At 47.5% G+C, this 25,009-nt stretch overlaps 2 protein-coding genes across 5 annotated transcripts in view; one reads left to right on the forward strand and one right to left on the reverse strand.

The window, feature by feature from the left end:
• Positions 1–593: 593 nt before the first annotated feature.
• ift81 (intraflagellar transport 81 homolog) lies at positions 594–15,640 on the reverse strand. 2 transcript variants are annotated; one of them, XM_056591463.1, is made up of 18 exons: positions 15,540–15,640; positions 13,514–13,617; positions 13,242–13,422; positions 12,762–12,851; positions 12,556–12,621; positions 12,162–12,272; positions 11,622–11,706; positions 10,648–10,811; positions 10,447–10,542; positions 9,592–9,738; positions 7,208–7,357; positions 4,688–4,816; positions 3,770–3,859; positions 2,907–2,993; positions 2,707–2,778; positions 2,323–2,408; positions 2,063–2,108; positions 594–1,706 (listed from the first exon to the last, which is right to left on the reverse strand). In XM_056591463.1, exons 2-18 carry the CDS (start codon positions 13,567–13,569, stop codon positions 1,524–1,526), a joined length of 1,839 nt encoding a protein of 612 aa, XP_056447438.1. In that variant the 5' UTR covers positions 13,570–13,617; positions 15,540–15,640; the 3' UTR covers positions 594–1,523. The 2 variants fall into 2 exon arrangements, with proteins under 2 accessions (XP_056447438.1, XP_056447437.1); XM_056591462.1 differs by lacking the exon at positions 15,540–15,640 and adding an exon at positions 13,704–14,376 and having other exon boundaries at positions 597–1,706.
• Positions 13,485–25,009, forward strand: part of si:dkey-91m11.5 (PH_BCR_vertebrate and RhoGAP_Bcr domain-containing protein) — a 32,294-nt gene continuing 20,769 nt past the window's right edge. Inside the window, exons 1-2 of one of the 3 annotated variants that reach the window (XM_056591453.1) lie at positions 13,485–13,501; positions 14,499–16,608. In XM_056591453.1, the coding sequence (XP_056447428.1) occupies positions 15,366–16,608 (1,243 nt within the window). In that variant the 5' untranslated portion in view covers positions 13,485–13,501; positions 14,499–15,365. Of the gene's footprint in view, positions 13,502–14,489; positions 16,609–25,009 lie in introns of those variants that run through there. The other 2 variants (XM_056591454.1, XM_056591455.1) reach the window with 2 other exon arrangements.

Here is a 25,009-nt window from a genome sequence, read left to right on the forward strand (position 1 = left end):
GGACCTCATTGGACGACGGATCTCATTTGACGAGCGGATGCCCGGAAACGTTTAAACAACGAGAAGTAAGCCGGCAAAGCCATCCATTCATGAGCTTATTGTTTGATGTCAATGTTTATGGGGCAATAAAACAATAAAAACACATTTTTTTGTGTGAACAATGGATAACTGCAAAACAAGATGTTGGATGCTTGACTGTTTGACCCCCACAACTTTAACTATTATCTTTATCCTTATACATTAAAAGGATATAAATATTGTTTTTATCGAAAATGTTGCTAGTTATGGATTTTGCACAATACTGCAAGCATTGCCACTTTCATTGAACTGTTATATGTATGTGTAAATGAGAAAACAATTAAATGAAAATCCATATTAAAATATTTCCATTAGCGCAAATGTAACACCGTGCACAAGCGATCCAGTCCATAGAGAATGTATATCGACTTTTCTTTTACAGTGTACTAATTAATATATTCAGATTAATGGAGCGTACTTCACAACATGGTTATTAAGGTATTAAAAACAAGTTCTAAGACAATAAATGTTATCAGATGAATAATCTGAAACAGATCAAATAGTTGGCTTGAATACTTGTACTGTTGTACAATAGTTGTTTTGAAAATGAGTACCAGTTATTTTATCTTACATCACATCATAGGTTCGGTACATTCATGAACCTGTATATACGCAGTTTAAAATCACACATAACAGTTGCTATTCTTTTCTTTTTTATTGATATTCATAAATTGTTATTTTTTAACAACGCCACAACAGTAGAGGTCCTTCTGATTGATATCTTCCTCCACTAAAAACTGGTCCTTCTGCCCCAGGAAACGTGAGGCAGTCGTTACCAACAAAACAAGCCCTTATGGAAGAACTCAACCGTCTGATGTATCACTCGCTAGTCGTAAAAATAAGGCAGAGATAAAAGCTGAACCCTTTTAGTTGAACACAAGTAGGTTCTAATTTAGACAACCTACTACTGGCAACATATAAGAAATTGAAGCAGTACACCATATGAGCATGTATCTGAGATACCACTGTGTGAAACATCATCAGCAATCCCCTTGGAATTCCTCAATTGTTGAGATAGCAGGTCCAAGGTCAGAGCTAAAAATAGCTCCAAACGATGTGGAGCCGCGCCCAGGGGCCACTTTGTACGTCCTTATCATGACGCTTTGAGAGGAGTGGATTCTTAAAGACGTGTGAAAATGGAGGCTGCGATGCTGGGATCATGTCAGTGGGACAGAGAAGAGTGAAAGCCCTTATACCGGAACACATTCCTCACACACGTTCAACTACACCCGTTCCTCTACACACCTTCCACTACACATCTTCCTCAACACACCTTCCTAGAGACATCACAGGGCATCGGAGGCCTATTATCATATTTACTGGATCACTAACCACTTATGATCCATGCTTCAGGAAATAGATGTTTGATAACTGAATTAAGGATCACAAACATATCCGCTATATATTTACTAATGGTGTTGGCCTACGGCGGGACAGCCCCTTGGTCACAGCACCAGCCAGTCCTCCGCCCCCTCCTCCACCACCTGGCCCGTGGAGGCCTGGATCTGTGCCCGCTGGAAGCACTGCTTCTTGCAGTCCAGTAGCTGCTCCAGGTCTCTCCACATCTTCACCTGCTTCATGTTGGCGCCGTGGCTCTCCCTGACCGCCTTCTGCTTCTCGCGCAGCTTCTGAGCAACGGGGTGAGCGGGGAGGGGGTTGAAGGAGGCCGTGAGTGGAACGTCTTCAAAGGGGTTCAGGGTCATCGCCATCCTCCCAGTTTTACAATTTCATTCTCGATTACTCAACTTCGCCTCAATGTGGCTCCCATCCCATTGATTAATTAGTTAATTGCAGCTTGATTCGAATGCAGATTGATGGGCGCTCAGAGCACTTCCATTAATGACTTCACTCTCCGTCTAACTGGCAGTGATGTAATCCAGTGTGCTGAAGGTGAAGGATACGATGCTCTAACCCCTACTCCAAAGAGAGACCCCCGACTCCACAGAAGACCCCCGCCTCCCCAGAGCGACCCCCACCTGCTCACCTTGCCCAGAGTGTCCTGCTCAGCAATGCTCTTCATGTACACCTCTCTGCAGGGAATACAGACACAGGTCAGTGATCATATCATCATACACCCCCCCCCCCCCCCCCTCGTCAGCCAGCCAGCGCGATTTGACCTTCCCCCGTCGAGGTCATTGAGGCTTGGTGCGCTGTGTTGCCGCAGGCGACAGCAGTGTTCCGCCGTGATGTTGCTGTAATATGAGTGTCCAGGGGGAATGGGAGGGGGAGAAGCTGCTGGCTCACCTGACAGCCTTCTTCCTTTCCTGAGGGTCTGACGACACGTAAGCTCTGGTTTCCTCCAGGGCCCGCTGCAGCTGCACCTCAGCCATCTGGGGGGGGGGGGGGGGGGGCAGCATAGACAGTCAGGAGATATGGGGGATGGGGGGGGAGCGGGACAGTAAGGAGATATGGGGAATTGGGGGAGACAGTGTGATCAGCAGGACAGTCAGGAGATATGGGGGGGCCAACAATAGACACTGGGCGCAGATCTATAGGAGGCAGGACCACTGCTTCTTCAAAGCTCATATTGGTGCACATAGAGGCCTGGATGAGCTGGGGGGGCCGGGGGGCCGGTAAAATGATTGTGTGGTTGATGAGGAGGCGCTGTCTGGTGCGGACGCTCCTTGCCTGCTTCATGCAGTTGAGCTCGTGGTATCGGTTTTCCTCCTGCGCGGTCTCCTCTCTCAGCGCCTTCACCTCCTGCATCGTTTCAAACACACAAAAGGGACAGGGGTCAGCAGGGGAGGGTACTGTGTGGGTTCTGGGGGGGATCCATCAAATAAAACAACAGACTTTGTGTGGCTGCTTCATTATTTATTCACTTGCACCTGTTCCAGTTTGGACCGGTTGCTCTCCAGCCCAGCAGCACAGCTGTCGTACTGGGCCTTCTTCTCCTCGTACTCCTGGGTCAAGGCCTTATGACGAGCAACACACACACGCACACACACACCCTTAATTAAACGACATACAATATAACAATATTAGCAATGAAACAATAATAATTCCAAAAAGCTTGACTCGTGGATAGCAAGAAGCTGAAGTCTTTTGAGGTGTTTTCTCTGAAGCCTTCATTACTGGGGCCTTAGCCAGGCTCAATGGCGCACCTTTCTGGGACCACATGCAAAAAAAATGTAATCCTCTACTCTGACCAACAATACGGGCGGAACTTTCCCTATGGACTCATTATTTATAGACGGCATGAAAGCGGATCTTATTTAAAGAGGTTCTCGCTAGAACAAGGACAACCCCATTTAGTCAGGAATAGTAAGGTCATCTTTACAAATTACTATAAGCTTAGCCTTTCTGTCAATATTGGGATACAGCAGTAATTATAATAATTCATAATAATGATCATCATGGTTTTTGAATCTGAACTAGGTGTGACTATAAAAGGGGCGTGCTTGTAAGATGTCCTCACACTAGTCAGCAGTTCTCTGGCCAAACACTGCAAACCCTCCATCCGCTCTGATTCAGCTCGTACACATAAAATATAACTCTACAACATTTCTGCAGCACACATTAACATAAAGCATAACACATAGTGTTCGATTCATATTCAAAATAGTATCGCGGGCCTGTACTAGGTATACACATATATATATTTAGTATATGCTACACACTAATATACTAAATCAATCATTCACCTCAGGCTCAGATGCGTGAGGTAAATGATTGTGTGTGTGTTTGTCACCTGACACTCTTGTCTCAGAGGCCTGAGCTCCTTGATGATCGGGGCCAGAGCCGTCTTCTTTTCCGCTATCATCGAGTTCAGTTTCTTCACCTGGAGAGCGAGAGAGACAGAGAGAGAGAGACAGAGACAGAGGCAGAGAGTGGAACCGACTGCAGGAAATGGATCATTGATGATCAGTCTGAATCTAAAACTTCTATCTCTGGATCTTCTCGGATGTGTGAACCCTGAACCGGTTGCAGCCTTTAAGACACTCAGGATGGAAGGCCACGGTTAACCTGAATGCTAGAGCCGGAGTGCCGTGTTTCTTATTCAAAATCACGTATGCAACCCGCCAACCTGCCAAGGACACAAAACTAAAGAATAAAAAACACTCAATAAGAACAAACCAACGACCTGAGACTATTTGGAAAGCTGCTGCAACCAGTTGAAGCCAGTTGTTGGCACCACCAACAGGCTGATGAATATGCCTTCTGTTGGCAACCACATATACTAAGAAAGCTGAGTAGCTATTATGATAATGCAGAGAGTCTGAGCAATCACTATCTTAATGGATTAGCCTCTGGTGCTCTGTTGGTCATTAAATGTCAGAGCAGCTGAACACAGAGAAGGTCCGACCCAATCTTCAAGATATCTTCAACCCTTCTCTTGTGTTCAGGGGAATAGGCCCAGTGTCAACAGGGCCTAGCATTATCATTGTTTAGTTGGGCGTACTTTTTTTTTATTTATTTTTTTATTTAACCTTTATTTTTCCAGAAAAAAAAACACTCAATAAGAACAAACCAACGACTCAGTACTGGCCTCTAGATTCAGTACTGGCCTCTGCCCATACAAAAAATGGTTGGTAGCATGTAAATGTAGCATGTAACCTTTTCTCAATAGCACCCATCTTAGACATGTTGTTAGTGTGATAACAGTTACCATCTCAGACATGTCGTCTAGCGTGCGTCCCTTCACGTCATCCAGCTCGCTCTTGGCAGCTGAGACGCGCTCCAGCTCCTCCTGGGTGTCGCTGAACCCAGAGATGCCCTTCTGCTCCTCCATGGATTGCTATGCGCCCACACACACACACACACACACACACACACACACACACACACACACACACACACACACACACACACACACACACACACACACACACACACACACACACACACACACACACACACACACACACACACGAAATTATATAAATGGTCCATTTCTATAATTAGTTATTATATAATATAATATATAGTTATATTTAAGCAATAGATCACGACAGGCTGTGGTATGTGCTCATTATACCACTGTTAAGGGGCGTTTTCCGGCCCCGACGCGCAGCGGAGGGCCGGCGACCCCCTTCAGAGTGGTATAATGAGCACATACCACTGACTGAAGTGATCTATTACTTTTATACAACGGTTACTATTATGGCAAAACGAAAGTCATAGACACACTACATTTAAAAAATAAACCAAGAAAGTCGAAGTAGCCGTTTTATTAAAGAATACAAAAAAAGTAGTCCCTCCTGGCTGCCTTCAAAATGCACGACGGTCGCTATGCAACACACTTTAGCGTCCCTCCGAGAGAACGGTTGTAACGGGTTGGCGCGGAGTGATACTAGCACAAAATGATTGGGCGTCATAGCAGCTATGTATACGCTCATTATACAACAGTTAGGAACCAATCAGATCGCTGGATTTAGGCCCCCCGTTGTATAATATATAATAACAATATATAATGTATTGATATTTCTGAACAAGGTAGGTTAAACTATATATAATGCTCTCAGCAAACAGGTAATGTTAATATTTTCCAAATAGTTTTGTTTGTAAAAAAATATTTTCCCAACAAAAGATTTAACTAAATGGTAAACAAGTTGGAGTGGTGGTTTAAAGAGGTGTGTTGTATTTCTGTTGACCCATTTCATGTATTGTCTTTGCTAATCCTATGTTTAAATGATTGTAAAATAACTTTGTAATGGATGGATGTAGCACACGGCTAGTTATGCCCTGCCAGAGCCGAGCGGCGTTAAGACGGCAGCATTGTGTCAGACGAACAGACAGACAGACAGACAGGCAGAGCAGTCAGGAGACAGGAACATATTTAAAGAATCTGTGGAATCCCTCACTATGAGTAGAACAAAAGCTGTCAGACTAGCAGCTGAACGTAGCATCTAGATGGACCTGGCAAGGGTACCACAATGTATGCTAGCTGACACAACAGGTGAAACCAAGGACAGAGGTGGTTAATGTACTACAGCACCTCCCCTGCATGTAAAATAAACACAAAAAAATTAGTAGAGTGAGACTGCATGTATGCAAGTGTGTGATGAGGAGAGACATTGGAGGACAGCCGGCTGGCTCCAGGTCAGACGCTGAAAGCACTCAGGGAGGCGTGGCAGCAGTAAAGCCCTTCCTAGGAAGCTGTTGTACATCCACTTGACATAATGTCCTCATGTGTTAAAACAGGGATTGTGTGTGTCATGATCTATGAGGAGACTACAGAGAGAAGGAGGCGCAGGCTGGGGGAGTAGGGGAGTATTTGGAGGACATTCTTGAATATTTCGATTGCAGGGTTGGGATGGGTGGCCATCTTGTCAGACAAACAAACATTGTGCCCCAGCATCTGGGGGTTCCTAAATGGTAACCTGGTCTGTTTTAGTGCACCTCATGCCTGCTCTCTCATCGCTCCACCTAGGTCTAGTGTTAGGTACTGACGGTAGGCTTAGTGGTCGGCACTGACGGTAGGCCTACTGGTCGGTACTGACGTTAGGCCTAGTGGTCGGTACTGACGGTAGACCTACTGGTCGGTACTGACGTTAGGCCTAGTGGTCGGTACTGACTGAAGGCCTAGTCTTAGGTACTGACGGTAGGCCTAGTGTTAGGTACTGACGGTAGGCCTAGTGTTAGGTACTGACGGTAGACCTAGTGGTAGGTACCGACGGTAGGTCTAGTGTTATGTACTGACGGTAGGTCTAGTGTTATGTACTGACGGTAGGTCTAGTGTTAGGTACCAACGGAAGGCCTAGTCTTATGTACTGACGGTAGGTCTAGTGTTAGGTACTGACTATAGGCCTTGTGGTAGGTACCAACGGTAGGCCTAGTCTTATGTACTGACGGTAGGTCTAGTGTTATGTACTGACGGTAGGTCTAGTGTTATGTACTGACGGTAGGTCTAGTCTTATGTACTGACGGTAGATCTAGTGTTATGTACTGACGGTAGGTCTAGTGTTATGTACTGACGGTAGGTCTAGTGTTATGTACTTACGGTAGGTCTAGTCTTATGTACTGACGGTAGATCTAGTGTTATGTACTGACGGTAGGTCTAGTGTTATGTACTTACGGTAGGTCTAGTGTTATGTACTTACGGTAGGTCTAGTCTTATGCACTGACGGTAGATCTAGTGTTATGTACTGATGGTAGGTCTAGTGTTATGTACTGATGGTAGGCCTACCAGCTGCTGCAGGACGTCCTGGTTCCTCTGGTGGAGGATCTCCTCGGTGCGTTCTAGCACGCCGTTCTCCGCCTTCAGCTCGGCCAGCTCCGCCCTCCTCTTCTTGTGCGTGCTACCCTTAACGCGCAGCTTGGCCACCAACCGCTTGAGCTGAAACACAGGAAGTGATGGCACAACAGAACCGTCAAGGGAGAAATGAGGAAGAGGTTCCCTTGTGATTCACGATAATGTGGCGTGGCCCTTTTCCAACGACCTGTGACACTGAGGGGAGGAAGGGTGGGTGATGGCTGAGGAGAGAGTCGAGTCACTGTTCTGCATGCAGGGTGTACATTAGACCAGTCCGATGCTGCAGTCACCCCTTCAGGCCCCAGAGAGCATCTCCAACTGGCTTCAGCTCTACTGACATGACTTCCTGGTCCCTCTCTCCTTTCCCCCATTCCCCTTCATCCCCCCCTCCCCCCCTGCCTCGATCCCAGTAGCTGTCTCTCGGCGGTCAGCAGCGCCTCCTCCACACTGAAGCTTCTATAAATGTATTTCACATGGGAGAGGAGAGCTGTGCCCAGCCCTCACGGTGGAAGCATGCTGTGGTCTCTCTGGGACATGAGTTGCGTGTATTTTGATAGATCAAGGGCAGACAAGGTGGTGAGAGGAATTAGCGCAGCTCAACAAGGCAGCGTGGTGTTCCCGCGTCACCCACAGACTGTCCTGGGACCTGCTGCTGAAGTGGCTGCAGGCTCCTCCATCATGACATAAATACACACAGCCACAAAACAAACCGATGGCGCGGACACAAGGACCGGCTATAAATAAACAAGCATTGAGTGTTTAAGGTAAATAAATTGTTTGGTTTTGTTCAGGGACGATAGGAGCATCTGTGTTCTCACGCCATACACACGGTCTAAAGTCAACCCAGACTGAATATAGCCCCAGGGAGGATTGGCCGGTTCCCTGGGAGCGCTCAGGAGTAAGCAGCCAACCAGAGACCAGCAGATGGGAGTGTGGCCGCGCAGAAAGGCCTGGGGGGCGGAGATGGAATGACACCTCCTGGGGAATGGAAAATACCTCTGATAAGGTGATCACTTCCACTGTGGCCTTGTGGCCCAACTATAGGGATACTGATAACTGTGTGTGTGTGTGTGTGTGTGTGTGTGTGTGTGTGTGTGTGTGTGTGTGTGTGTGTGTGTGTGTGTGTGTGTGTGTGTGTAAAAAACACACACACACACACACACACACAAACACATTCACATTCATCCATACACACTATTTATAGTGTGGAGGGGAACAATGTGATCTTGGTGTATCTAGGAGGGTACAGTGGGTCTATACAGCAGGGAGCATTCCCTCTCTTTATCACTGGGACTCATGGAGCAGACCACCAAGTGCAGGCTGACACACAGCAGCTCATGGTTCTTGGCACAGCAGACTGCTTAAGAGCTCTCATTTATGTTTCCTTAAAGGTTGTCTCCTGGCGGAGGGGAGGGGTGTGGGGGGGGGGGGGGGGGGCTTGTCACGGGATAAGTTGCATATACCGGAAGGCTCGTGGGAAGACAAAACACACGTTCTTCTGTTTAAACTGCTCGCCTCACACTGGAGACTGATAGCACGAGAGTGGGGATGAGGGATGGGTGTGGGGACGATTCACAGAGTCGTCTAGCTCAGTGTCTGTCCCTGGGTTCTGTCTGCCTGGGTCTATTTAAAGCCTTCATGGGATTCAGGGGGGGGGGGGACCGGAGGAGAGGGGAGGAGGAGAAAATAGGACAATCTTACATTAGACAGTCGGCTGATCTCGTGTTTATAGAGGAAAAGAATAAGACACAGTTTTTTTTGGTTCTTCCAACGTATGAAATGATGCGAACAAGGGACAGATTTAGCAAATAAACTGATGATATGGAAGGTTCATCTGCATCACAAACTATAAGGGGTTTAGGGATGAGGAGGGTAGGGGGGTAACCCTAACCATCCCCGTTGTTGATTGGATCCCAAAGGGTTCATTCATCATGAATCTGTGTCTCAGTAGACATTTTTACACCGCCAAGCCTGTATGGTCGAGGCTTGGCACACCCTGCAAATACACTGTCTTGCCTGTGTAAAACCGAGGGGGGAAATTGTCTCTGCTGTACCTCGTCCCCCCGGACCACCTCCTCTCCCGGTGTCACTGCTGTACCTCGTCCCCACGGACCACCTCCTCTCCCTGTGTCTCTGCTGTACCTCGTCCCCCTGGACCACCTCCTCTCCCCCAGTCTCTGCTGTACCTCGTCCCCCCGGACCACCTCCTCTCCCGGTGTCACTGCTGTACCTCGTCCCCCCGGACCACCTCCTCTCCCCCAGTCTCTGCTGTACCTCGTCCCCCCGGACCACCTCCTCTCCCCCAGTCTCTGCTGTACCTCGTCCCCCCGGACCACCTCCTCTCCGTCCCCTCCGCGGGCCTGACTGCTCCTCTGGGTGAGCTCCCTCTCAGCCGCCGCCAGCTCCTCCCTGGCCCTCTGCAGCTCCTCCGCCCTCGCCTCCTTCTTCCGGCTGATGATGGAGGCCTGTGTGGAGCACACCAGGCGATGGAGCATTTCGTCAGCCATTTGTAACTCACATTTAGACATACATGTGTAAGTAAATATCCATCCATCCATCCATCCATCCATCCATCCATCCATCCATCCATCCATCCATCCATCCATCCATCCATCCATCCATCCATCCATCCATCCATCCATCCATCCATCCATCCATCCATCCATCCATCCATCCATCCATCCATCCATCCATCCATCCATCCATCCATCCATCCATCCATCCATCCATCCATCCATCCATCCATCCATCCATCCATCCATCCATCCATCCATCCATCCATCCATCCATCCATCCATCCATCCATCCATCCATCCATCCATCCATCCATCCATCCATCCATCCATCCATCCATCCATCCATCCATCCATCCATCCATCCATCCATCCATCCATCCATCCATCCATCCATCCATCCATCCATCCATCCATCCATCCATCCATCCATCCATCCATCCATCCATCCATCCATCCATCCATCCATCCATCCATCCATCCATCCATCCATCCATCCATCCATCCATCCATCCATCCATCCATCCATCCATCCATCCATCCATCCATCCATCCATCCATCCATCCATCCATCCATCCATCCATCCATCCATCCATCCATCCATCCATCCATCCATAGGAGTGAACACTGTCTGTATCATCAAGGTGGTGGAAGATGACCTGCTGCCTGAACAGAGTGAGTTTGTCATCCATGGGGTCGCTCCTCATCATCCTCTTCTCCGTCAGCTGGTTGATCTGAGCGCTGACCTCCTTGATCTGTTGGGAGCATGAGAGGAGCACTCAGAGAGCAAGAGAGCCAGGAGCTTGAACTCCAACCCGGTAGTTTCTGCTGCCGGTATTGCGTTCATATCTACTCTCCACCTTGTCCTCCATCTCCTGCAGCTCGGCCGGCCCCAGCGACGGCTCCGACGCCACCTTCTGCAGGAAGTGCAGTGAGCGGCGCGTGCTCTCCAGCTCCTTGGGCAGCTTCTCCATCACAATGTACGTATTAATCTTGATCTCCTCCTCCAGTCTCCTCATCAGGCCTGGAGAGCCGGTGAACAAAGACAAGACCTCAGCTCCACGGACCCGTCAAACCGCGTCTGATCCTCGCGCGTAATCATCACAGAGGGCGCTCCGAGCCAGTCGGCCGTCTGGACTGAAATCCGGGTGCCCAACACTAGCGCCAGCTCACCACTTTCACTTGTCGATGATGACATCATTCATTGTCAATGATGACGTCATACATTTTGTCAATGACGTCATCATTCTTTGTACGTTTATTGATCTATGTACAAGTCATTGTTTTGTGTTTTCTAGGTGACCCTATGACGTTGAGTTAAGATAAAGCATAAAGCATAAAGCAGCTCTTTCAGTGGAGCCCCATGATAATATAATTTATTATTTGTATTGTTGTGTTCCCCCAATGACCATGAGGGTTCAACAGAATGGACTTGCATGAAAACATAACCACATCATGAGGTCCATTGGTTGAATCACCTATCCCTGCCACCAACTAATTGTTTAACCACAAGACAAAGAGTGTAACTATTTGCCTCTTTCTATTAAAATACGTAAGTAAAAATAGAAAATCCAGTCACCATGTTTGTATTCAGTATTGTATGTTTACAGATATAAGCCAGCTGATGAGCAAATGGGACTGCGACTGTAGGGTGTGTGTGTTTTTGTGCGTGTGCGCGTGTGTGTGTGAGTGACTCTGTAATAGACCATTGTATAATACATCCTTAGTGTGTGTTATAATGATTAAACCCCGTGACACAGCCCAGAGCTCTTCCACAGTCCTTCGACACCAACATCCATCCGTGGTTGGTTCCCATGACAATGCTACAACTCACTCTCTGGGTCTGCGTCAACGGAGGCCTGACGGAGGTCCTTCAGCTTCTGCAGACTGACCTGCAGACGCTGCTCCGCCCGGAACAGCTGAGAACAGCACACAACACACATTACGTTACAGAGCCGAACACACTACACACAACGTTACAGAGCACAACACACAACACATGATACAGAGCACAACACAAAACACACAACGCACAACAAGTTAAAGAGCACAACACAAAACAAACAAAACGTTGCAGAGCAAAACACCCAACACACCACACAACACAGAACAGAGCACAACACACAACACATTACAGAGCACAACACACAAAACACACACATTACAGAGCACAACACACAACATGTTACAGCAGGGATTCTCTGGGGGACCCCTCCAGTGGGACCCCTCCAGTGGGACCCCTCCAGGGGATCCCCTAGGACCCCTCCAGTGGGACCCCTCCTGTGGGACCCCTCCAGGACCCCTGCAGTTGGACCCCTCAGAGACCATCAGTGCGATGGACACTTATTGTGGAGGTTAGAATAAAGTCAGTTACTTGGTTTTTCTGTTCTTGCTTCTGATGGGCGAGGGCCTCTTCTCTCTCCTTCTCCACACGCAGCTGTCTGGCCAGATCCAACATGCGCTGGTGGTTGGGCACTGTGTCCACCTAGTGGCCACATCATGTTATGCACAAACACAAGGATCGTCACGTCGTCAGCAGAAGATCTGAAGGCCCTAAGATGTCCCAGTTATCGGGGACGATGCATCTATTTCAACACCTGGTCCAAAGTGGGATAGCTCAATCCTAGTATATAACTGTATGATTGAATGCCCTTAGCATGCGGTTCACATTATCAAGATGTAGGCTACAGAGACTTCTGGCCATTTTAAGATAATACATATATTCCACATCTATATTTGAATAGAATAATGTTTATTTTGGGACTTACTCTCTTCCTCAGCCTTTCTACACGTTTGATGAGTTGATCCTTTTCCTCCTCCATCACCCCAATGTCCTGCATATGGTCAAACCAGAAGGTCAAATCTTAATAATAAGAAAGTTATCCAAAGAAGTAGTGACTCATACATCATGAGGACTTGAGTATCTTTTGCAGCTTGAGCTATAAGATCCATTTGTCTCTGGGGGCTTGCTGACCTTTCTGATCTCTGCGGTGGAGAAGCCGGAGGTCTTGAGCTGCTCACACTCCCTGTGGTAGGTCTTGAAGGTCTCCACGAGCTCCTCGTACTGAACACAGAGGAGTCTTCAATATACACAGCTTCTGACATTAAGGTGGTTAGGATGAACCCCTCCCTGTCAGTGGTACTCAAACTGTGGGTCGGGGGACACATCAAGGGGTTCACGTCAAGAGGGTCGCGTCAAGGAGGTCAGGTCAAGGGGCTCGTGGGATGGCCACAATTACTTTTTATATATATGTATGAATATGTATACAGTATATATAAATACGTATAGAATGTGTGTGACTGAAGAATGACATCATTTTTCGCATTTGGTAATGAATGTCGTGTAGATTTTTCTGCAGACAGTATATGGGGGGTCCCGTCCCTCTGTAGGTGGGTGGCAGCAAGGAGAGCAGAGTAGCTTTCCAACCCCCCGCTACAGAGCGGAGCGTCCTACCTGGTGAAAGGTGTCACTGATGACGTCATCCTGCAGGAACTCGGAGGGGACCTCCAGCTTCACGAGGTAGCGGGCGAGGTAGGCCCGTTTCCTCAGCTCAGGGAGCCTCTGCAGCAGCCACTGGAGCAGAGGGTGGATGACAGGCTTGCTGCCCGTCACCAGGCCACGTCTGAAGCTGCTCCTGAACGACACAACAGAGAACGTCATCAACCGCTTTAACCAGCAGCAGCCCCAGTGGAACAAGGTGAAGTCGTCATAATGTAAGTACTGACGCGTCTGCCTGAGGCCCCAGCGGCTTGTACTTCAGCATCCCCAGCATTGAAAACATCCTCTTAGCGGTCTGCTCTGGCTGCTCTTCTCGGATATCGATGGCTTGCTGGAAAAGAAATCCAACCAGATAAATATGTGAACATCACAGAACTAACACAAACTTCTTCTCTGATGCATTAGTCATTATCTCACCTTTGGGTCAATCTCGGCCAAAACATCATTTAAATTCTGCAGTAGTTGCATTGGCTCAAGTGAGTCAAACATGATCAGATTAAAGTTCTTCTTGAAGGGTTCTTTGTTGAGTTGTTCAACCACGAATTTGAGTTGTTGGCTCATTTTTCAGTATCAGTATATGATATACAGTAAATATCAGTAAGCTTCACAGCGGCTCTTCTTCTGGTTACCAGGCGGTTAAACACATTTGATTATTGCGCTAAATATCGACTCATCCAATATTCATCCAAATACCCGATATATAAAACATAACGTATGCATCTAAATGTAATGTTAGTAAACATCTACGTCAATTCGACAGTATGAAACTCCGACTTGGATACCGGCGACAGCGTCAGGTCTGGTTGCTAACCGGAAGTTGTATCACAACGCCTGTTCACGACCGTCCCTTTGCGCAATGCTGCGCAAAAACGCGTTAACAATCTGCGTCAGTTGAGAGAAAGACTACATCTAAATGTTAGTATTAGGAATCTTATCGACGTTATTAGGAAACAGATACGTTGAGCCGTTGAATACGTTGAAAATCAAAATCAAAGAAAACAGATACATATTTATTTTCTAATCTATTAGTTATTTTTTCTCCCTACGATCAATTTCGCCAGAACAACATTTAAAAAAGTTGTTTGCCGCGTTTTATTCATAGTTGTATTAAATATGTTATATTATATATCATAATATGATATATAATATAACAAATGTTTCAATATATTATATTGAAACATATGCGTCCTCTCTGCCTTTCTGGTACCACAGCAGACAGACACCATGTGGACCGTTAGATGGCGGACTTTTCCCAGGACAGCAAAGTTAGGGAAAACCTTTGCTTTATCTGTGATATAAGGAAACATGTCATGTATATGATATAAATATACTGAAGGGTAGGGGACGGGTTGAGAAACAAAGCGACCTTTCCAACCATCCTGGTCAGTCGACTCGAAGAAAATACGTCTGCGTTTTCTTATTTCCAAGAAGGATCTTGTAAAAAGGTTTGGTAAACAAGCCGGCGGGACATCTGACTGGACATCCGACTTGGGTCGAGGGGAACTTTTCGGCTGCACTGGCCTCCACGCACCTGCTACATACGAAATACATCAAGGGAGGGTATGTACTTCAAAGACAGCAAACATTTAACGCATTAATCTGAGAGGATAACAAAACATTCACAGATCTGGACAGTCAAGCCCCTCCTCTTTCTGCCCTGGCTAACCAGCGAAAAGCAAAATATCCGAACGGTTCAGCATAAGATCAGGACTTGTTTCAGTAGAAGATCAGGACATGGTTCTGTCTCCCACTAGGACAGCGAAAACTAACTACATGGAGAATTTTGGAGCACAGTTCCAGGAATAACAACGAATGTTTTGTATGTTGAACAGCGATAGGAGTTTGCTTCAGGATGATTTTTCTGGAAGATGAACTTTAAATTTCTGTGAGTAGACATCCTACTTAATTAATGCATTCGCTGTATGAGTCACCGTTAAATATATATTTTTTATATACATTTTTGTGTAAATTGAACTAGCCACAATGAGAGTTCTTAGTGGTGGACAGCTGTTTGTGAAACTGATAGTTTTAAAGAAGAAACCTTTTTGTTAAACTTAATCTGATTATACGGTTAAAGATATGTTTGAGCCTGTAGGGTTCACGGAGGCTTGGAGGGCCCAGTTTCCGGAGTCCGAGCCCCCATGCATGGACCTGAACTCCCAGGGGGACATTGAACAGGAACTGAACAAATGCAAGTCATCTATCAGGCACCTGGAGAAAGAGGTGAACAAAGAGCGCTTCCGGATGATCTACCTCCAGACCATCCTCGCCAAGGAGAGGAAGTCGTACGACGGCCAGCGCTGGGGCTTCAGGAAGGCGCCTCAGGCGAACGCGGGAAACCCACCCATGTGTCCAGAGAGTTCCCAGGCGTTAGGGGAAGAGATGGCTAGATCTACACAGCTTCCCGAAGACGAGGCGGACTGTGTTCCCCCGTCAAACACACAGAGGTGTGACACAGACTGCGTGTCCCCCCCGCCCCAGGAAACGCCGGACATCCCGGTGGGCGTGGGCACCGTGGCGGCCCTGAGGTGTAACTTTGAGCGCATCAAGAGAGCCGACTCTCAGTGTGCAGACAGAGCCTTCTACGTGAACATGGAGTACCACCAGCAGAAAGGGCTGGTCAGGGTGAACGACCGCGACGTCTCCGACCGGATCAGCGCCCTGGGCTGCCAGGCCATGCAGATGGAGCGCAAGAGGTCCCTCCCCTCCTTCCCGGGCCACCTCTCGGCCGCCGCAGCGGACGCGGGCCGGTCTGTCCTCCGGGGCCGCTCCGTGGAGGACAGCTGTGGCTTCGGTTCCTATGACGACCTCACCGCCCGTTCCGGCAGAGGAGGGACACCCGAGTGTGTCCAGCCCTACACCAGTGTGTACGTCGGGGGGCTGATGGCGGACAGGGTGGCCCGGGTCGTCCACGGTCGGGACCTGCGCGGCGGCGGCGACGGCGAGGAGGACGACCGCCGCCTCACCTGGCCTCGGCGCTCCTACTCGCCGGGCAGCTGTGAGGACGTGGCGGGCGGCTACACGCCCGACGGCAGCTCCAACGAGAACCTGACGTCCAGCGAGGAGGACTTCTCCTCGGGCCCGTCCAGCCACGTGTCCCCGAGCCCCACCTCGTGCCCCGTGTCCCGGGGGGAGAGCCGCTCGCCCTCCCAGCGGTCCCTGGAGAGCGGCAGTCCCCCCACGGCGCTGGCCCTGAAGCGTCTGCAGCAGCAGGCGCTGGCCTCCCAGGCCCTCGCCGCTCACAGCCGCAGACCCCCCAGGACCGGGGACACCCCGCCGTCCAGCAGGACCTCCCATGACAGCAGCCTCCAAGGTGATCAAGGTAGGACTACAACACCCACTATGCACCCTGCATCTCTCCAGTGCTGAGCAGTGATGTGAACATCATTGTTGAGCATGCACGCATGTGGGGCACCCCTATCTTGAGTCACGGTATAAAATGAAGCCAGCGTGGCTTAAGCCAACCCTGATGTATAATATATAAAGTATTGAAAAAATCCACCTGCCATCTCCTCTAACAAACTTTTGACCTGGGATGATGCATTTCACCAACCTAAAATCCCAGAGATTATCCAGCCCTCTCAGAATATGATAAGCTTTCCCATTTCCCCAATGGCTGCAAGTCCCTGACATTTCTTTCCTCCCTTGTTAAGTGTTTTTTCTCTTCTTTCTTAAGCCTTTTGTAAGAGTGGCTGGCCTCTTTATTCAGCGGCCCCTGCTCTCTGGCCCAGTGAGCACGGTGGTGCTCAGAGAGTCTGCCCCCTGGCCCCAGGCAGCCTCTCTGGCCAGGACTCCTGAGTGCTTTCCTGTCAGACGCCAGCATTGTGTTGTTATCAATGGCGCCCAGTAAATGAACCTTGGGGGGGGGCTTACAGTTAGCATGCCACATCATCAAGGTTCTTTGAATCTGGTGTTTGGGTCAGAGGCGCTGGGTCTCTTCCCGGCAACACGCACTTCATAGTCAATCGCGATTGGCGGGAAAGAGAGGGGTGGAGGTCACGCTGCTTCCTATCAAAAAACCTGTCGACAAATCAGCGCTTCCTGTTGTTCTGGGTGAGCACAATGGAGGATCCCTCACCCTCGAGTGTGTCTTGACACTGGGACAATGTAACATTAATGTCGAGGTTGGTTAAGGCAAACGGTCCATGCCGCCAAGGACGCGTGGGGAGACTTCCTGTGTCTATGGCCTTATTAGAGGGTGAGGCGGCAGAACAAAGATACAGGTTCGGACTGCGATGATGATGATGAGAGTGGCCCCCTTGTGACTGAACAGTCTTTGTGATGGATGGATGGATGAATGGATGGATGGATGGATGGGTAGATGGGCCCCTTTATGCATCCAGTCTTTCCCTGCAATGTTCAGGAACATATCCTGCATGGGATCATGTTTGAAAAATAACAGGGATCAAATTGTCCTGCCCAAGTTCTAGTAGCATTTCCGGATCACTGTGCTGTGCTGTGAATGAAAGGGGAATGAGAGGAGAGGCACGTAAAGGACTACTTCTGTCGGAGGTAGTAGACTACTTCTGTCTTTCACGTGGAGCGAGCGAACCAGTAACATGGAAGGACATACTGTTTATCTTTACATCCTGATGCTTTATCGGGTGATTCAATAACTATATATACCGCTTATTTTTTTGCAAACAAGTTCCTTTTTTTAAGAATGGCTGGAAACTGGATGGAGAACGTAATAATGGGGCTCCCCTCAATCCTTGAATTTTTTGGCGGTTGGCATCCATAAATGTTGCATCACCGCCAACTGTTGGGCGGTGATGCAACATTACCGCCCAACAAATCCAGCGTTGCTATGTCATGTGTGAAAGGGCAAACAACGGAAATGTTCCATAATGTAGCTGCATGTGTGAACAGGGACAATCCCTAGTGGTGCCTGAAAGGTTATCCCACAAACCAGTGTGAAAGAGGCTTCGTAGTTACAGATATCTCTATGAACCCTAGATAAATAGAGAGATATTGGTACTGGGATGACAATCCAAAAGTATTGCATGACCGTGCTACGATTACTAACATCCATTGGGTGGTTCGTGCAGTCTCATGTTTTCAAAAGGCTGAATTAGGATACAGATTCGGCATTTAAGCAAGTTTGACAAAAAGCAGATTAACCCAATGATCTGAATAGCCTTTTGTTATATAAGGTGATGCTGTTTTAAGCTGACATGTGACTGTTGGCTGACAGTGCGCTATAAGGTGTAATGTTGCACACTGCTCCAATTGCTAAAATGCATCAAATAAATAGCATGCGGGTCTGTCTCAGTGTATCCCTTTTTCCACCCCTGACAAGTCCTCTTCCTTTTAAAAAGAGTTGATGAGTAACTTTTCCCTCTGATTCTATATAAAGTTGAATATTCCACCATCAAATGAAACTTCTTTCTCAGTGAAAGGCTAACCCCACTAGCAGAAGCTATGATGCTGAATGTTCAGCTGTATCTGATCCGTCATGCTGAGGCTGTCCGACGCTGACCTGCTTTTGAGGTAACGGCACGTTTTGCTTTGTGAGAGAACCGTGCCTTGTGGATTACCATAAATCTGGATTTATTTCCCTGATGTCATAACAATGTTACTGTGCACATGGCGTGCTCAGGATTTAGGCAAGACAGTGTTTCAAGCCAAGGTGGACAATAAAATGGTTCTCTGTTGTGGTCCCTGAATTCTAGGGAAACATTTTTGTTGGTGTCTAATAAATTAGCTAGCTGCGTGCCGCTGTTTCACAAGAGCTCTACAGAGGAGGCACCTTGGAAACATGGGGCTACCCTCCAGCCTTTCTTGTGTTCTGTAAGGACTGGAGCTTCTTGGTGCTTCACATTTTCTCGAGATACATGATGCTAAGGCAGGCCTGGAGGCTGATAACCCAGACAGACTGGAGGTTGAAGACCTAACCACTGACCAGTACATCAATGTCCTGCCCAGTCATTTCAAACACAACAGCTGCTCTCTCAATCTGTTCTTTAGTTTGATGTAATTTCCTTCCTTATGAATACGAGTCTTTGAATGACAAAGTCTCCCTGTTTCAAGTAATCTAGGGCAGTTGTCAGGGCTGGTTGTAAATAGAGCGGTTATCAACGGCCTTCATTAGGAGGCCAACTCCCTGTAGGCTCCGTTAGCTCGTAGGTAATTATCATCATGACACTGAGAACAGGAGAGACTGGACCCATCACATGCTCAATGTAAGTGCCTTGTTTGTGTCCCTTGTGGGGAGGGAGAAGTAAACATAACCGTACCATGTACGGTAATGTATGTGTATCTTTGTTTATTATCATTCCCTCTGGGCAAAACAAAGCTTGAGTAATTCAAAGGTTTTTATTTCAATTTGTTTTGTTTCCCGGATTTGTGGTGCTGGACTGAGCCAGGTACCAGTACTGTCTATTATAGACCGGGTATCAGTACTGTGGAGTCCAGACCAGATACCAGTACTGTAGAGTCTAGACCAGGGGCCAGGTACCAGTACTGTAGACTCTACAGTACTGGTGAGAGGGGGAGAGGAGAGCAAGGGCGAGAGAGATACTATGGAGTGCACCGCTTCTTCTGGTTCAGCTGCTCTGGAGGCTCCTGGCCGTCCTGCCGCATCAATGACCTCCATGGCACCATGACATCATGTCGTACCCCCCACCCTGACCAACACCTCCCCTGCCCTGACCAACACTCCAAATAACCCCCCTACCCTGAGCAACACCCCCCCATCCTGACCCAACACCTCCCCTGCCCTGACCAACACTCCACATAACCCCACCCCCAGGCTTCCACTGTTATTCCCTCGTGCTCCGGTACTCCAACCCAACCCGCCCCGCCCCTCTCTCTCTACCCTGGTCTCTCAAAGAGCCCTCTGTGCTGCAGGCCAAGTGTTTATGGAATGTCTCAGCTGCTTGTGTGTGTGTGTGTGTGTGTGTGTGTGTGTGTGTGTGTGTGTGTGTGTGTGTGTGTGTGTGTGTTGTGTGTGTGTGTGTGTGTGTGTGTGTGTGTGTGTGTGTGTGTGTGTGTGTGTGTGTGTGTGTGTGTGTCCAGGCGTGCAGGAGTTGATAATTGTAAAGTGCTGTACATGTTCACCTCTTGAAACAACTGCTTGGGGTTAAGAAAGTCGAGAAAACTTCCGAGCCACAAAACGTATGAAAAATAGTATCCCAGCACAGGAGTTTGAGACAAGGCGTTGCCCATTAAATGTTCCTTACTTGGAACCCACATGTTTGTCTTTCAGGAAATAGTTTCGGTTCGAAAGATCTAGTAGGTGGACCTGTTTTGCCAGGATAAACTGGCAACACGTGTCGTTTTCCCTGGAAAACTACACTTGCACAAAGTCCCCCTTCCATGTGTAGTAAGGCCTATACGCCTTAATGGCACAATGCTATGCTAAATTTACACAGAACTACACACTGACTGATTCACCTGCTCCTGCTCTGCTACTTGCTGCCGTTTGCCCACGTCTGTGTTCAGGAAGTTCACGGACTGGAACGATTACTGGCCTGTGATTCTCTCTCTCTCACGCAGAGCGTTGGAGCTCTGACAGGCTGAGCCATTTAAAACCCACTGATTAGTAGGTGAGCTGGGCTGGGTTCGGGAGGCCAGGGCCAGGCCTACGCCACTCCATGACTGCTCTAATTTTAGGCCCCACAAGAGAGCAGAGCAGTGAGGTGCACTGCTCTCACCTCATCGCTCTGCTCCACAGTGAGGCCGGTGGGCTCACTGTTTCTAGTTCTGAAGTATCCCAGTGCTTCTCCATTTGACTCACCACATGGACCCAGGGAAGGAGGGAGAGCTCTAGACGGCTGACTCTCAAGCAGTGTGATATTCCACCAGTACAGACCTCACCATCTAATACATCTCTGCAACGAAGAGAAGGTAAAGGAGTGTATGCTGCAGAGGGAGTAAAGGTCCTACGTAAACAGTCCTAAGTCTTCCTGATGAGCGTACTTTGCTGCGTGAACATCATTGGATTCATAAACATTGTTGAAAGAGTCGACTCCCTTCCCCTCCCCAAAACCAGCCCCACCCTCCTCCAACCGCATGGCCGCGGTCTCCACGGCGACGAGGCGGTGAAGTGGAGAATCCATTCACTGGAACCCTCAACCTTTTAACAGCATCACATTTCGTCCCCTTTTCTCTGCAGACAAAAACAGCCGGTAGTGAAAGATGTTAGGAATGCTTATTGGCCTTCCCTCACCATTTTAGAAACATCAGAAAATAGAACTCTTTATATATGTGCCGGGTCGATCAATACATTTGCTATTTAGGGATTATTCCTTTTAGACATAAACTGTTTACATTTGACCCAACTTAAGTCAAATGCATTGGATGCCTGCTGCTGTTTTGGTCTATTCATCCTGTGGTAAGGGATAGGGTCAGGGCTAGGGTTAGGTTCAGGGTAAGGGCTAGTGTTAGCGTCAGGGTCAGGTTAGGGTCATGGTCAGGGTTAGGGCCCAGGGTTAGGGTTAGAGTCAGGGTCCAGATGGGCTGGCATGGTGTGATGGACTGTCTCTATCTGCGCTGCTTCCTTCTCTGCTTGTTTTCCCGACCAGACAGGCTGAGCCTTCCCCTGAAGGAGCGTCAGGAGGTAGAAGAAGAAGGCTTTCATGCTTCCAAACGGCACAAGCTTTTTCTAATGGACACCCAAAGCCCAAAACACTGTGACGAATTCTTTAGTGGGGATAGCCCTTCAGTAAGGAGCCAGGAGGTATAAAATACCAACAAAAGCACCAAAGTGATTGGCTAATCCTCCTCCTCCCAATCCCATTTGATGGTGGTTGTGAGCGTATCTATGGATTAGGATTAGATAGGGCTGTATGAACGTGTGGGCCAGCTGCTGGGTTTTCAGGAAGGAGCTATGTGATGGACTCACCCCCCCACCAGCGCCCCAGGAGTCCGTGACCTCACTCCCACTCCTGTTCAGCTAGCTCTAGTTTTCCTCAGGTGGTCTTCAGGTGGCTAGAGTTTGTTGCAAGGTTGGAAGTCAAACATATGTGCTTTTGAACAAACGCCAAACAAGGCCATAGAACCACTTAATTCCCATGTCATACATGCAGATCAAAGCATGTGTGTGCGTGTGCCAGGGATGGTGAATTGTGTCACTTCACCCGCCACTGTGTCGGGTAATACTTTCCAGTCAGGTCCGATCAAATTTGCACATTTAATACATTCGGCATATGGCGCTGCAGTTCTACAACCATTACTGTCAACATCCGGCCCCCTACTTCTTCTGCGCCCCTTTTGCTGAACTGCGACTGTCAACATCCGGGATAATATACCGGTAACGGGGCTCTCAAGTCTCATGTATTCGGCGTGATAACATAGCTGTGTTCGAAATCGTTCCCTATCACGGATATAGTGCACTATATAGGGTGCTCGCCATTTTGTAGGGTGTTCGAATTCTCAGTGGTTAATTTCATGCACTATATAGTAAACTTAAAATACCCCAAAATTGAGTGTACATACGATGTACCCTACATGTTACTCCCGTATCACTACCCAGCCGAAAAATAGATGCGCTATAAATTGTTTTGTATATAGCACTCAGGAACATGGGCATAGTTGTGGAAGTGCTGCTGTTAGAAAAAAAAAAGTTGACCGGAATTAAAGTACTGCACATCGACTGTACAAATGTAGATTATTCATCACAAGAATTTTAATTCAGAAATCGAATAGGCTAATAAAGTCTGAATTGTGAGATAAAATTCAGCATTCTGATAATAAAGTCAGAATACTTGGATAAAATCCGAATTCTGATAATTAAATCCAGCATTATAGATTAATTTAAGAAGTTTCTCACCAGTAATTTGTCGCCTGGTCGCGATGTCGAGTTTTTTTTTTTTAAGTAGTTCACTAGCGTGCAATAATTTGCAGTGTCAGAATTCTGAGAATTTAGTCAGCATTTAGATTCCTCAGAATTCTCTGACACCGCAAATTAAAGCGCTACTTTTAGCAAAATACTTTCAGCGTGACTGGAGTGAACTTCCTTAAATTAACCTTTAATGCTAGATTTGCATGAACGCTTTTGTGTGAATTAGTTTGGTTCTCTTTCATGAATTCAACCCATGCACACGCTCACACGCCACACTTCCTCTTTTGCCCGGTCATGCCCGCTTTTTGAGACACTTTTAAAAAATGTTTTGCGGAATTTCAAAATCGTCCAGGATTTAATTAAAGCCTCATACATTTTCACATTGAATTTGCGTTGCGTTTCTCTGGGTCGTTCACAAACTAGTTAGGCTACGCCCTCCCCTACTCAGTTCTGTTCGCTTTGCATTGGTGGAAGTGAGTAGGGGGAGTGGTTAAGTAGAGCCTTCAGATTGGACGGTTTGACATACTCAGTTACTGACGTGTTTTGTATTTTTACCATTATTGTTTTATAGGGACAATAATTAACCAATTTCTCCTACAGGGGATTGATAAAGCATTGGCCTAATGCCACAGATATATTTTCAGCATTGGACTGAATGCCATATAAATATATAATTGTTGTTGTTTTTGCACGTTTGCAACGTTTAAAAGTTCAGGGTATAAAGTTCAAGTATATGCCTCTACTTGTATTGCTTAAGCTAATAGCATTTTGAGGCAGTGTTTTTTTCTGAATATTAGTGGGGCCAATAATGCTTACTATCATACGTTAGTTACCAGGTCTGTGGACACATTTGTAGGCAGTCACATGTAAATAACATGTTATGATGGTGTAGCCATGCATGTTGTTTTATTGTTAATGTGTCAATTTGTTTTTTATTGAAAATACTTTGTATAGATGAATTATCCCCCAACTTGTCATCGTAACACCTTTGAAATAAACATGACTTAACATGGCAGATACCTGTATATTGTTTATCATATGCAGTAAGAGCGTAACGTTTTCTACTCAGTTCCTTGGCAGAACCTACTTACAGTAAAAATCACTTCTGATGGGAAAAAAGATGTGTATGAAAAACACTTTTCTTATCTATTTTTACTATTATATTGTTTAAAATGTACGCATATATTAAAAAAAAATATAGCGTATAAAAAAGATGAGTGGCTGGTAGATTTTTAAATCTACCTGCCACAGTGGCTGGTGGGCAAAAAAGTAAATTTCCATCTCTGGCGTGTGCACTTGTGCGTGTGTATAGGCGTTCAGATGGCTACTGTTGGATCCACTAACGACGGAAAAAAAACTCGGATCATCATTCTTTGAGAACAGTGTGTGTGTGTGTGTGTGTGTGCGGTGCGTGCGTTTGTGTGTGTGTGCGTGCACCCAGTCCTAGGGATGCTCTCAGGACTACGGTCCGCAGGAGAGGCTTCACCGACCCCCTCTGTCCCAGCTGTCAGGGACGCTAAGCGCTCTTATGTAACACCAGCAGAACGCCTCTGTTACGGACAGCTGAGGGACACCGGGGGCATGGCTGCTGGCCTCGCCTCTCTGTCCAGCGTCGGCCCGTCCCAACACAGACCTCTGTTCTCCTCTGTTGCTCTGCTTTGTACCAAGAAGCTGCAGTGTGGTCGTTCCTTCTGTCCCGCACCCCTCCTCCGCAAGGTTGGAGATGATCTACTGAGGTGGGGATGATTTAATCGGTTGGGGAGGATCGACTAGGTGGAGATGATATAATTGGGTGATGATGATACCATCGGGTGGTGAGGATTTAATCGGGTGGTGTTTATATAATCGGTTGGTGATAGCGTTGCATAAGCAAAAAGGGTTTTCATGTCATTGGTAAACAATTCATTTTGTGTAAACAAGGCTTTGTAGTTTTCTGTAG

The sequence above is a fragment of the Gadus chalcogrammus genome, chromosome 6 (assembly GCF_026213295.1).
Source record: "Gadus chalcogrammus isolate NIFS_2021 chromosome 6, NIFS_Gcha_1.0, whole genome shotgun sequence".
Lineage (NCBI taxonomy): Eukaryota > Metazoa > Chordata > Actinopteri > Gadiformes > Gadidae > Gadus > Gadus chalcogrammus.